Source organism: Aquarana catesbeiana, linkage group LG03, assembly GCF_042186555.1.
Source record: "Aquarana catesbeiana isolate 2022-GZ linkage group LG03, ASM4218655v1, whole genome shotgun sequence".
Classification (NCBI taxonomy): Eukaryota; Metazoa; Chordata; class Amphibia; order Anura; family Ranidae; genus Aquarana; species Aquarana catesbeiana.
In genome coordinates this window covers 545,298,054-545,311,331 of record NC_133326.1, presented here as the reverse complement: position 1 = coordinate 545,311,331, position 13,278 = coordinate 545,298,054, and the positions used below count along the sequence as shown (strand labels likewise).

The 13,278-nt window shown below is 43.9% G+C and overlaps 1 protein-coding gene across 2 annotated transcripts in view; it reads right to left on the bottom strand.

The window, feature by feature from the left end:
* Positions 1-5,638: 5,638 nt before the first annotated feature.
* Positions 5,639-13,278, bottom strand: part of LOC141132730 (zinc finger CCCH-type antiviral protein 1-like) — a 60,706-nt gene continuing 53,066 nt past the window's right edge. For both annotated transcript variants that reach the window (XM_073621494.1, XM_073621495.1), the window contains 3 exons: positions 11,794-11,924; positions 10,464-10,615; positions 5,639-9,342 (listed from right to left, as the gene is read on the bottom strand). In XM_073621494.1, coding sequence (XP_073477595.1) covers positions 9,053-9,342; positions 10,464-10,615; positions 11,794-11,924 — 573 coding nt within the window. In that variant the 3' untranslated portion in view covers positions 5,639-9,052. The remainder of the gene's footprint in view (positions 9,343-10,463; positions 10,616-11,793; positions 11,925-13,278) is intronic.

Sequence of the window (13,278 nt, the reverse complement as noted above, 5' to 3'; positions counted from 1 at the left end):
TGTCACAATCATTAGCATTTTGGAGGCGTGGTGGCGGAACAACCTCCAACACTACTGCACCTTGTCCTGCATCCTTCCCAGCTGCCAGCAGAGTCACCCAATGCGCCGTGAAACTTAGGTAACGTCCCTGTCCATGCCTGCTGGACCATGAGTCAGCGGTAATATGCACCTTACCGCTGACCGCCCTGTCCAGCGAGGCATGGACATTGCCTTCCACATGCTGGTAGAGAGCCGGAATCGCCTTCCGTGAGAAAAAGTGGCGTTTGGGTACCTGCCACTGAGAAACCGCACATTCCACAAACTCACGGAAGGGGGCAGAGTCTACCAACTGAAAAGGCAGCAGTTGAAGTGCTAGCAATTTTGCCAAGCTAGCATTCAACCGTTGGGCATGTGGATGGCTGGGAGCAAACTTCTTTCGGCGGTGCAGCAGCTGGGGCAGGGAAATTTGCCTGGTACAATCTGACGTCGGTGTACCAAAATCAGATTGCCCACAAGTACGTGGCTGTGACACACCTAATTCTACACCTTCATTCCTCTCAGTGCAGGTCTCAGAGAGGACTGAAGGTCTAGTGGGGTTGGAAATCTCAGCTGATGAGGAGCAAGCAGAGGTCCTCTTTGTTCTTTGGTGTGGGTCTTTTAGATACGCTTGCCAACGAACTGCATGGCAGGTCAACATATGTCTGGTCAAGCATGTGGTACCCAAGCGGGAGATGTTTTGGCCATGCGAGATACGCTTGAGACATATGTTGCAAATAGCAGCAGTGCGATCTGATGCACTCGTCTCAAAAAAGGCCCACACCAAAGAACTTTTTGAATAACGCGCAGAGACTGCAGCGCCCTGCACATGTGGAGCTTTGGGGTGTGATGCAGTCAATGTGCTGCCCTTAGGCTGGCCCCTGGAGGGCATCCTGCCTCGTTGGTGATGTGCCGCCTCCTCCTCCTCCTCCTCTCTCCTATCAGGCACCCACGTTGAGTCAGTGACCTCATCATCCCCTCCCTCCTCATCACTGGAGCAAACCTGGCAGTATGCTGCAGCAGGGGGAGCATGACTGCCAGATTGCTGTCCTTCTTGGGCACCCCCTCTGTCCGTGCTCGTGTTACTGCCTTCATCGAGCTCAGTATCATCATCAGAGCCTTCCAAACGCTGGGCATCCTCCTGGAGCATGTACCCAACACTGTGGTCAAACAGTTCGAGGGACTCCTCAGGAGGACATGGTGGGGCTAGGGAAGGAGTCACTGATGACATTGAGCCGAGGGAAGAGGCCGCTGCTTTGCCAGACAAAGTACCCTGGGCATGGGTGAGAGAGGATGAGGAGGATGAGGACGGCTTGGTCATCCACTCGACCAAGTCTTCCGCATGTTGCGGCTCAACATGGCCAGCTGCCGAAAAAAAGGCCAAGCGTGTCCCATGGCCACGTGCTGATGAGGATGCACCGTCTCCACGACCAGCACTAGACACAGAGCCTGCTTGCCCTCTCTTATTGGCTTGTGACTGTCTGCCTCTCCTTCTTGGCCTTCCAGACATACTAATGGCCTGTAGCTGCACTAAGCTGGGATATATATATATATATATATATATGTACTGATACTGCAGCTAGCAAAATCAACTGCCTGCCTGTAGTATGAGAACACCACCAACCTTCTACAGGTAGCTTTAGCTGAACACTGTGAGGTGGACGCACCCCACTAACTTGTAGGTTTAGCAGAACACTGTGAGCAGGACGCACTGCACTAACTCTAAATAGTCTAGCTGCCTGACTGTGGTACTAATAGGATCAAAAGAACACCAGCAATTTTCTTCAGGTAGCTGTATTTACTGTAACAAGACAAGCCTGCCTGTCAGTAAGAAGATAACAGAAACGGATCTAGCTGAACACTGTGAGCAGGACGCACCCCACTAGCTTGTAGGTTTAGCTGAACACTGTGAGGTGGACGCACCCCACTAACTTGTAGGTTTAGCTGAACACTGTGAGCAGGACGCACCCCACTAACTTGTAGGTTTAGCAGAACACTGTGAGCAGGACGCACTGCACTAACTGTAAATAGTCTAGCTGCCTGACTGTGGTACTAATAGGATCAAAAGAACACCAGCAATTTTCTTCAGGTAGCTGTATTTACTGTAACAAGACAAGCCTGCCTGTCAGTAAGAAGATAACAGAAACGGATCTAGCTGAACACTGAGCAGGACGCACCCCACTAGCTTGTAGGTTTAGCTGAACACTGTGAGGTGGACGCACCCCACTAACTTGTAGGTTTAGCTGAACACTGTGAGCAGGACGCACCCCACTTACTTGTAGGTTTAGCAGAACACTGTGGGCAGGACGCACTGCACTAACTGTAAATAGTCTAGCTGCCTGACTGTGGTACTAATAGGATCAAAAGAACACCAGTAATTTTCTTTAAAATACTGTAACAAGACAAGCCTGCCTGTCAGTAAGAAGATAACAGATAGCTGAACACTGTGAGCAGGACGCACTGCACTAAATGTAAATAGTCTAGCTGCCTGACTGTGGTACTAATAGGATCAAAAGAACACCAGTAATTTTCTTCAAAATGCTGTAACAAGACAAGCCTGCCTGTCAGTAGGAATATAACAGGAACGGATCTAGCTGAACACTGTGAGCAGGACGCACTGCACTAAATGTAAATAGTCTAGAAGATAACAGGAATGGATCTAGCTAAACTGAATACAGTGTATATATATATATATATATGCAACACCTGGGATGCATATATATACACAATACACTTTAAGTGCAGCTAACTGACTGACTGTCCTGCCTAATCTAGCTAACTCAAATGAAATGACACTGTCTCTCTCTCTCTCTCTAAGCACACCGGAACACACTGCACAGGGCCGCCGTGCAGGCGGCCTTATATAGTGTGGGGCGTGTACTAAATCCCCTGAGCCATAATTGGCCAAAGCCTCCTTTTTCTTTGGCCAATTATGGCTCTCTGTTAAGGCGGCGCTGTGATTGGCCAAGCATGCGGGTCATAGTGCATGCTTGGCCAATCATCAGCAAGCAATGCACTGCGATGCCGCAGTGAATTATGGGCTGTGACGCGCCACACAAATTTGGCGCGAACGGCCCATATCGTTCGCAATTCGACGAACGATCGAACAGCCGATGTTCGAGTCGAACATGGGTTCGACTCGAACACGAAGCTCATCCCTAGTGATGATATATTGAATCTTTTCCTCCTGCTTAAGAAGTCTGTTAAATAAAAAAAGAAAAGACTGTTCGGGAAAAAAAATAAAGAGTAACTAGATGATGGCTTGATCTAGTTTAGCAAGTGTTAAAGTGCTAAAGAAAGAAGGTTTTTTATCTTAATGCATTCTATGCATTAAGGTAAAACACCTTCTGTGTGCAGCAACCGCCTTCAGCCCCCCTAACACTTACCTGAGCCCCATCTCAATCCAACAATGACTCTCCCCCGTGATTGGCTGAGACACACAGTGAGCGCCATTGGCTCCCGCTGCTGTCAAAGTCAGCGAGCCAATGAGGAGAGAGGGGGGGTGGGGCCAAGCCACAGCTCTGTGTCTGAATGGACACTCAGAGCAGCGGCTCGGCTCGGGTGCCCCCATAGCAAGCTTCTTGCTGTGGGGGCACTCGACAGAAGGTAGGGACCAGGAGCGCCGATGAGGGACAGGAGAAGAGGAGGATCTGGGCTGCACAGTTTTACTGACACATTTCAAAGTTGCAAAATTGGGTTTGGGCATTTTTTTCGGAGGTTCACAACCTCTTTAAGGCTGCTTTCACACTGGGGCGGTAGGGGGCGTCGGCGGTAAAACAGCGCTATTTTTAGCTCTGTTTTACCGCGGTATTCGGCCGCTAGCGGTGCGGTTTTAACCCCCCGCTGACGGCCGAAAAAGGGTTAAAACCACTCGTATAGCGCGGCTATAGCCGCGGTATAGCCGCGCTGTCCCATTGATTTCAATAGGCAGGAGCAGTTTAGGTGAATACACCGCTCCTTCACCGCTCCAAAGATGCGGCTTGCAGGAGATTTTTTCTTCTCCTGCCAGCGCACCGCTTCAGTGTGAAAGCCCTCGGGCTTTCACACTGAACAAACAGCGGAGGCTGTTTTGGGGCGGTTTGCAGGCGTATTTTTAGCGCAATAACGGCTGCAAACCGCCCCAGTGTGAAAGGGGTCTAAAGGTTTGTTTTGATCTTGGTTTTTAAGGGATTAACTCCTTAATGCCTGAAGGTAAAACATACTGTAGGTGTTTGTTTACCTTATGTAACTATTTTGAGTTTTCAGTAGGTGCAGAACCTACTGCACAGAGCATGTAAGCATGACATGTTTGTTATTTTTAAACAAAATAAAACAAGATTTTAGTACCACTTTAAGCTGGCCAGCCAGCAGGCATCAGTCAGTGTCACAGATGGTGGTGGTGTTAGTCATTGTTCTTTAGGTAAGAAAAGAAAAAGAATTGATATTTTGTGTGAGTGTCAGTTTCGGTAGGACTTTTTTTTTTTTTTTTTTACTATTTTGGGTCAGTTTTTCTTTCATAATAAAACAAAATGAAGAAATATCTGTTAACATTTCCCACCAAATGAAAGCCCAATCTGTCCTAAAAAAACACATGATATAATCTGGATACAGTAGTTGCTATAGGCACAATTTTACTGACACATTTCAAAGTTGCAAAATTGGGTTTGGGCATTAAAGTGGTTGTATACTTGCTCATTATGCCTTTGTCTTGCAGGGTTTTTTTTGTTTTTTTTTTCTGGAGGTTCACAACCTCTTTAAAGGTTTGTTTTGATCTTGGTTGTTAAGGGATTAACTCCTTAATGCCTGAAGGTAAAACATACTGTAGGTGTTTGTTTACCTTATGTAACTATTTTGAGTTTTCAATTGTTTAAAATATGAAATAGCAGAAGAAGGTGTGTAGTGTTTCTGTATCAATTCCCTCACTTGCAGCTTTGCTCCGCCCACACTGCAAGGGTTATATGTTCATTTTCTCTAGGGTACTATGCGGTTTTACTCACCTTATCCCCCCCCCCTGCAGGCTCCCCCTCTCTGTGCCACCAGTCCACCCAAGCCTCCTCTCTTTAGCGCTCCATCTGGCAGTTGTAGCTGTGACATCATCACATACAATGCAGGACCACAATTCCTGCATTGTAAGTGAGGATGCAAAGGGTCTACCAAAACCCTAGACAAAAGAGATGAGCACCATCTACCAAGGGAGCAAGGGATAAGGTAAGTAAAAGTGTTTTTTTAATGTTACCCTAGGCATACAGAGCAGGGAGAGCCCCACTGCAAGTAGTTTTGAATTTTCCCCGGAATTCAGCTTTAAAGTAAAGTATACGTAAAGCCAGTTTTTTTAAATTTCGTTTTGGAAATGGATGAGAAATCCAACAATTTTCAACTGTCATCGAAACAAGAGATGAGCAAAAAACATCCAGTGGATAAACCTGTTATATAGTAACAGGATATCCATTCACTTTAGAGAGATCACTTCTTCCTGCTGTGTCTCTTGGGAACAGGAAGTAAAAGGAAATCTCCTTGATGGGACATTAGGAAGAAAAAATAAACTGGCATGTGCATTAAATGAAAAAAAATAAATAATATAATGTATATATATTCATACACACTGTATATACTTTCATCTAGAACACAACACAAGCATGATAAATCTGTATTAAAAAAATTATTTTATTGAAAATAACTTTCAACAATTTATATATTCACACTTCAATAAAATGTCTTGTAGTGTCTTCCCGCAGTATTTAACATTATCAGGAGCAGAGAAAAATCACTTTGTAAGGAAAATTCTGATTGGTTGCTGCAGGTCTGAATTATAGATTAATTTTTTCCATGACTTGCAGCATGCTAAAGAGTGACAATCCACAAGTGACCATACCATGTTCCTATTACAGGAATTACCTGATTAGCAAAACTCCCAAAATAAACTATTACTACACTTCTTATTTTTTATTTTTTAAATAAAGTGCATATATATTACATGGCTGTACAAAACTAGGATAAAACAGACCATGCCTCATGTGACCTAAAATCAGATCAATATTATAAAATGAAAGAAGTCCTCCTTTGTATAAGAGAACTTAAAAGGAATTCTAAAGCTGACCCAGTGGGCTTAGCGAAAAAAAAAATGAACCAATTTCTCCATCCACACAAGCGAGGTGGATGGAGGAATACCCCCCACAGGGACATTGTATTTTGACAGTGAAACATGGCCAATCAGCTGCAGCCACTGATTGTTTTCCATCATGTCCGCTTGGACTGACTTCAGTTGAACAGAGTTGGCCACATGGATCGAAATTCAGTCGGTTCTGCTGAACTTTCTTTACTTCAATATGTCTATGGCCAGCTTAGGACTGTTGGTTAATACAAACACTGACTAAGAGTCTCACTCAGACTGCTGAATATACTGTTCATAGATGTTCTAAAAAACTGAGAACTTCCTGTGTCCCACAATGAGTATAATCACAGTTTTCCGCTGCATCTCTTTCTTTACTACAGCTCCTTCCTCAATAATGCTCTGCAACATCATTTTCTATAACACTGCTCCTTCCTCAGTTATGCTCTGCTGAACTTTGTATACAAAAATTTTTATTAAAATATATTCCTCAACAGACACAAAGATGTAAAATTTAGTTTGTGTGCATCAAATGGCTTAACAAACTCAGATATTATTTTGTAAAAGTAGCAAGACAGCATCACTGTGCTGTACATAACTCATGCAGAGAGCAGAGCTGTGGGAGGGACCCAGCTGGCCCCACCCACTACAGGCTGCCTACAGAAAACTACAGGAGGGGGCGGAGACAAGACCAGTCACTCTGTACAATAAGGGAGAGCAGCAGTGACCGGTCTTTATTTTTTTTTAACAGAAAATTAAAAAAAAAAAATTGACCGGTCTTTATTACAGGAAGTTACACATGGCTCCTGTATTTACACAATGTTTACTTATCCCAAAGTTCAGTTTTAAGTTATACAAACAACTCACATATCAGTAACTAGCAGTTTATGGGTCATATCTTCTCTGCGCTACCTTTTCTGTCTGACAGCATGTAATAAATCAATGTTTCTCAACTCCAACCCCCAACAGGACATGTTTTCAGGCTTTTCACTACCTTAGTAATTACCACAAACCGTTTCATCTGAGGGAAATTCTGAAAACATGACCTATTGGGGGTACTTGAGGACTGGAGTTGAGAAACATTGTTCTAAAAAATACTAGCCATTGCCACTGGATGACTGGCTGAAGTACACATAGAGCCAAAATGTTTCTGGACTTTTGGATAGCGAAGGAAATGGTTAAAATATCTAGGTTTGTTCTTTGGTCCCTGTGCCATGGAATTCCAATTTTTTTTGGATTTACATATATTTTTATTAGGAAAATGTAAGAGTTCACAGACCTGTAACTAGCATGTTATAGGTCAGATGTCCCACGTGTCCCCTCTATGTCTGGTGACATGCTCCAAATTTATAAACAAATCACAGTGGTGAATTACAGGAGTGTGAGAGCTCACAAACCAGTAACTAGTAGATTGATGTTATACGTGTGTCAGTTTTTTTCAGCAGGTTGAACAAAAAAAAACTGACTTGATTGCCCTATCCACACACTCGATGTGGATGGAAGAATCCTCCCCGCTGAGCTATTGTATTCTGACAGCAAAAAGAATGCCCCACTATCAGAATACACTGACCAGCGCTGCAGCTGATCGTGCTAAAATATACTGATAGAGTAGTTCAGTGGTCTCCAAACCATGGCCCGGGGGGCCGGATGCGGCCCTTTGCTTGCTTTCATCCGGCCCCTGGGGTATTGTTCTCTCCACTGTCAGAAACAGCGGGGCATAGTTCCTGCCACTGACTGCCATTGGGGCACTATTCCTCCCACTGACAACAATTATGGGGCACTATTCCTCCCATTTACACCAATGATAGGGCACTATTCCTCCCACTGACGCCAATGATGGGGCACTATTCCTCCCATTTACACCAATGAAGGGGCACTATTCCTCCCATTGATATCAATGATGGAGCATTTTTACTTCCCTAATACCAGTCATGGGGCATTGTTTTGTCCCTCTGACACCAGGACATTTTCTACTCTCACTGGCCAAAGTATGGCCCCCCTAAAGTTTGAAGGACAGTAAACTAGCCCTTTGTTTAGAGAGTTTGGAGACCCCTGGGGTAGTTGAACAGAAGTCGAGCAAGAACAGCAGGTTCAGGCTCTCGGTGATGCACTGAGAGGCTGAGCCAGCTGCTGGTCCAGACATCTGGGTGGATCGCAACATTTAAGTCAGGATCTCTGACAGCTAACTTCAGACTGCTGTTGGCTGAATACAGATCACAGGAGTGCAGAACTAAGTGCACTCTTGTGATCCCCTACTTTTCCTTTAAGTATGAAAAGGTTGTAGGAAGAGTTGTAGAACTCAGCGAGTAAAACACAGCAAGCCATAAATTAGAGCTGGTTGTAGTGCCAATATAATGGGTTTGGACATGTGCACTGGCATGTGACCATTCTTTGTATTGGATTAACCATGCATTGAAATCACAGCTCCTGGACAGTATTTTGAACCTTGATGGATCCCTTGCTATTGTAATTTCATCTTCTTTTACCCATATAATTCTGGTCTCTCCGCCAACCCCCCCCCTCCTTTTTTTCCCCTTCTCTTTCCTCCCCTCTCCCTTGACGAACTGAGGCCCCGCTGTGGACCATGACCGCAAGACTCTTTTATTCTTCCTCTTCTTCTCTTCTATACTAGCATCTATTCCTCCTGCTACGCTGGGGTATCTTCCCAGCTATGGATTTTCTTGTTTCTCAAATAAAAACTGGGAGACATTTACACACTGGGATTATATCTTTGTTTCATTATTTGTACTTTATAATGTATGCGGAAGCTCAGATTGCATTGACCTGTGTAAACCAACAGATGCCTTCTAACCTGCACAATTATCATGCTTCTTGCTCTGTTCTTCCTGAATAATTTAATTTGTACACTGTTTTTCTGTAAAGTGTATGAGATTTACACAAATGAAGAATTTTAAAAAAAAATAAAAAAATAAAAATCACAGCTCCCTCTCAGTTAATCACACAGGCTGACTTCTCCTTCTTCTTCTTATACTCCAGGATGTACTCTGGATAGACCTGAGATTTCTCGAACACCATGAAGAGGGATGGACTGGTGACACTGTTCACGTAGGAGTCATAACTCTCAGTGCTCCTGCTTTTTCGAGGTGGGCATCTCATTGTGAGATCTCCTTGGATGAAGTCGCCGACCAGCACCCGAGCCACAAACATGGTCCTTGTCCCAGCAGGATTGGCAGGAGAGTAATTATGGGCGTACAATGCATTTCTGGCAAAGTAATTTCCTGTTAGGAGAAAGTTTACAAGTTATAAAGCTGTCTCCTCTCCCCCAGTGATTAGACTAAAAACATTGTAACATTGTAGCAATTCATAAAGTGAGAGTCTGCAGCAGGGGCTGATCTGTGTCAGATAACATGAAGGTGATAACTGTAAAATTTTGGACATTTCTTCAATGTGAGGGGAAATCTCCTCTTGGGTGACAACTGTCTAAAAGAGGATTTCCCATGACATTGGAAACATTTTCAAAATGTTCCAGTTTTTGGATAATTGTATACTCTATATAGTCAAAAGTATTGGGACAACTGCCTTTACACGCACATGAACTTTAATGGCATCCCAGTCTTAGTCCGTAGGGTTCAATATTGAGTTAGCCCACACATTGCAGCTATAACAGCTTCAACTCTTTTGGGAAGGCTGCCAACAAGGTTTAGGAGTGTGTCTATGGGAATGTTTGACCATTCTTCCAGAAGCGCATTATCCCTTGCAACGAAAGAACCGTTTTACCTATCTGATCCTCTGCTCCTCCACGATCCGGCATAAGATATACAGTATATCTCTTTTTATTGTTCCACTAGACATAACCCCAGGCAGTGGCAGTTAATTTTTTAAGCGCCCAGGGTTGGGCTTTAAGAGACAGAGAAAGAACCCTAAGCTGTTGCGTTCTGCAAAAGGGGACCTGCCGGTTGCTACAAAATCCAAAAGTTTAATAACTCCAGACAATGTTTTTTTTTGCACTTTTGGATAAAAATATCTTATTTCTGTGTCACCAATACAGAAATGTCCCAACACTTCCAGTCCTACAATGGGAGGAATTTCCCGAGTTGTAAGACAGACAGAAATAAGCTTTCCACACTCCATTAATCACATTTTTTTTCTGAAAAGTATCACTGTACAGTACCCCAGTGTTGGGTCTGTGGTTTTATTTTCTATGTAAGGACTGTGGGCTATTCCCTGTGAATAATACAACAACTGGACTCAGCATAGGTTCATATACTCCAAGCACAGAACAAAGGGCCTGTGGATAACTGCTTTTTTTTACAGAGAAAAATGGCATTGAATTAACATCAAATGGCCAACGTACAGTAAATACTAATGGTGTTTAGTGGGGTCATCCTTTAAGATTTACCTTGTCCATACAAGATACCATTAGTGCCAGGGAGGCTCCAATCAAAGTTGTTCTCGCAGATGGTGGTGATGTTGACGTAGTCCGTGCCGTGGAATAGCTGCTGTTCATTCACATCAATGCCAACATTCTTCTTCTTCATCTGATCCTTTTGCCTGTGACACAAGAAAATGTCAAAGTTGCAAGAAAATGAATTAGCAGAATGATTATTTCTTAGAAAATATATCTTTTTACTCACACTGGTTAAAGTAGACTGTCAGTAACTTTACAAGTCTCCATAAATAAATTCATGACATGTCACCATATACAGCAACAGTAGTATTATAGAAAAGCTTCACCTTTTATCATTAAAAAAAGCCATGATAAAAAGGTGGAGCCCAGCTAGGGTCAGTGATTTTGTCTAGGCTGAGATGATATTATTGGTCTGCTAGAGGCAGAAGGAAGCATTTCCTCAGTCTCCTCTCCCCCAGTGATCAGGCGGTAATATACCAAGGGGTATAACCCTTCCCTATTCTGTCCAAAACAACAAGAAAAAGTTTTGGCAATCAATACACTTTAAAGTGGTTGTAAAGGCGGAAGGTTTTTTATCTTAATGCATTCTGTGCATTAAGATAAAATCTGTGTGCAGCAGCCCCACTCAGCCCTCCTGATACTTACCTGAGCCCCCTCTAGATTCAGCAATGTGCATGAGAAATTTGGCTGTCCAGGATTCTCCTTCCTTATTGGCTGAGACAGCAGCGAAGCGCCATTGGCTCCCGCTGCTGTCAATCAAGGTCAGTGAGCAAATGAGGAGATAAAGGGGGTGGGGCCCGGGCCACGGCTCCGTTTTTGAATGGGCACACGGAGCTGCGGCTCGGCTCAGGTGCCCCCATAGCAAGCTTCTTACTATGGGGGCACTCAGCAGGAGAGAGAGGCCAGGAGCGCCAAAGAGGGACACGAGAAGAGGAGAATCTGGACTGCTCTGTGCAAAATCACTGCACAGAGCAGGTAAGTATAACATGTTTGGCATTTTTTATTTAAAAAAAAAGAGACTTTAGCATCACTTTAAATCCCAATTCCAATTCCAAATCTTTAACCCGACTTCAATCAGTCCTGTAACTTCCTAAGATCCCAAACGATCAGTGATTTCTGCTTCCCAAATTCTGAAAATCAGGCAAACCTCACAGTATGATTTGTGTACACTGGGAACTATCATCACAAAGTCCAATCTTTTGCCATTTTTGTGGAATTAAAATGCCCCTTTTGAGTTTAAAAAAAAAAAAAAAAGACAGGATGCTCATTTTAGTTCAAGCCATCTTGGCCATCCTGAGGTTTGTGGCCATTGCTGACATACCTCTGATAGGCCTGCCAGAGGGTGGGGTTCTGAATCCGCCACACTTTCCGAACCTTGTATCCCTGGACTGTCTTGCTGAACATTTCGGCAACATTTGAAAACTCATCACACGTCTGCGGTATAGGAATGTTCTGCAAAAGAAACAAAGATATGTTCAATTTGCGGTACGGGAATGTTCTGCAAATGAAACAAAGATACAGCACTGGATGAAAGATTAATAAAGCCAGAAAAAGAACCTGATGAGAAGTTCAAGTGGGCTGTGTTGACATCTCCTTCAATACAGCATAAGAAAATTAAAAACATCATAAGGAAACATTGGGAGGTCCTCAGATAAGATAACATTCTGGGCACGTTAGTGCCAGAAGAAGCCAAAGTCATTTTTAGAGGAGCACCAACCTTACAAGGTCGGGTAGCTCCCAATGTTATTAATCCACCTGCCCGCCCCTCATTTTTTCATGATTTGACCGTTTTTTTCCATGTAGAAAGTGCGTTGTGTGTCAACACAACACACTAGAGAGACGCAAAGTGACAGAATTTACATCTACCGTCACTGGAAGGAGATACACTATAAAATCATTCTGTACATGTAGCACAGGATATATAGTGTATCTTATTACTTGCCCGTGTCACAAGCAATACATAGGCCATACCATTAGGACATTCTCCATAAGCGTGTGTGTATGAAACATGTGTATGACGTCATGACGCACGTTGGTGCAATACTTAGAGACGTGGAACGCACGCCAGCTTAGTCGTTCCATAGCGAAGCTATTTGGAACGCATCCTCGTGCCAACGCCGTGACGTAAGGTTGCGAGGTTGAGTGTCGGAAGTATACCACCTCGCAAACCGGAAGACGTCCGGCGTATAGTATGTTTACAACTGTATATCTTTGCATTTGAAAAAATCTATATTTCCACAAGACATAATATGGGAGGTGTAAATTATTTTTATATATGGGGACCATTATGATATACCTTGTAGTGCCGGAACGCAAGGTGCGTCCCATTAGAGATGCTTGGAATGCACGCGGGTCCGCCATCTTGGACGACCCGGAAGTGCCGGATCCAAAAACGAAGGAGCTGGATTCTCATCATAGGGGTCACAGTGCCTTTATTAACGAGTTTGGCTGCAGTGGATGGGCACCCCAGACGAAGTCTTGTAAGACGAAACGCGTCGGGAGGACTCCACTGCCGCCACTTTTTTATGTACAAGCGCTTTTTAAACTACTCAAATGTAAGTGTTTTCCTTTATTTAAAAGTTTACTGTTTACAGAATCACACTATGTGGCCCCTTTTTTATTCTTTATGGGCCATGTCCTGGAATATTTAACCACTCCTACGGAGAAGATACGTCCGTGAAGGCTCCTAGGACCCCATCCTTCGCTGGCCACCAAGGCTTCCCTTTCATTGCCGGTGGGCAATACAAGCTAGTTTGACCCATAGAGCGTATGCTGTTTTGGGTTCAATCTCTCCGGTAAGCCTCCA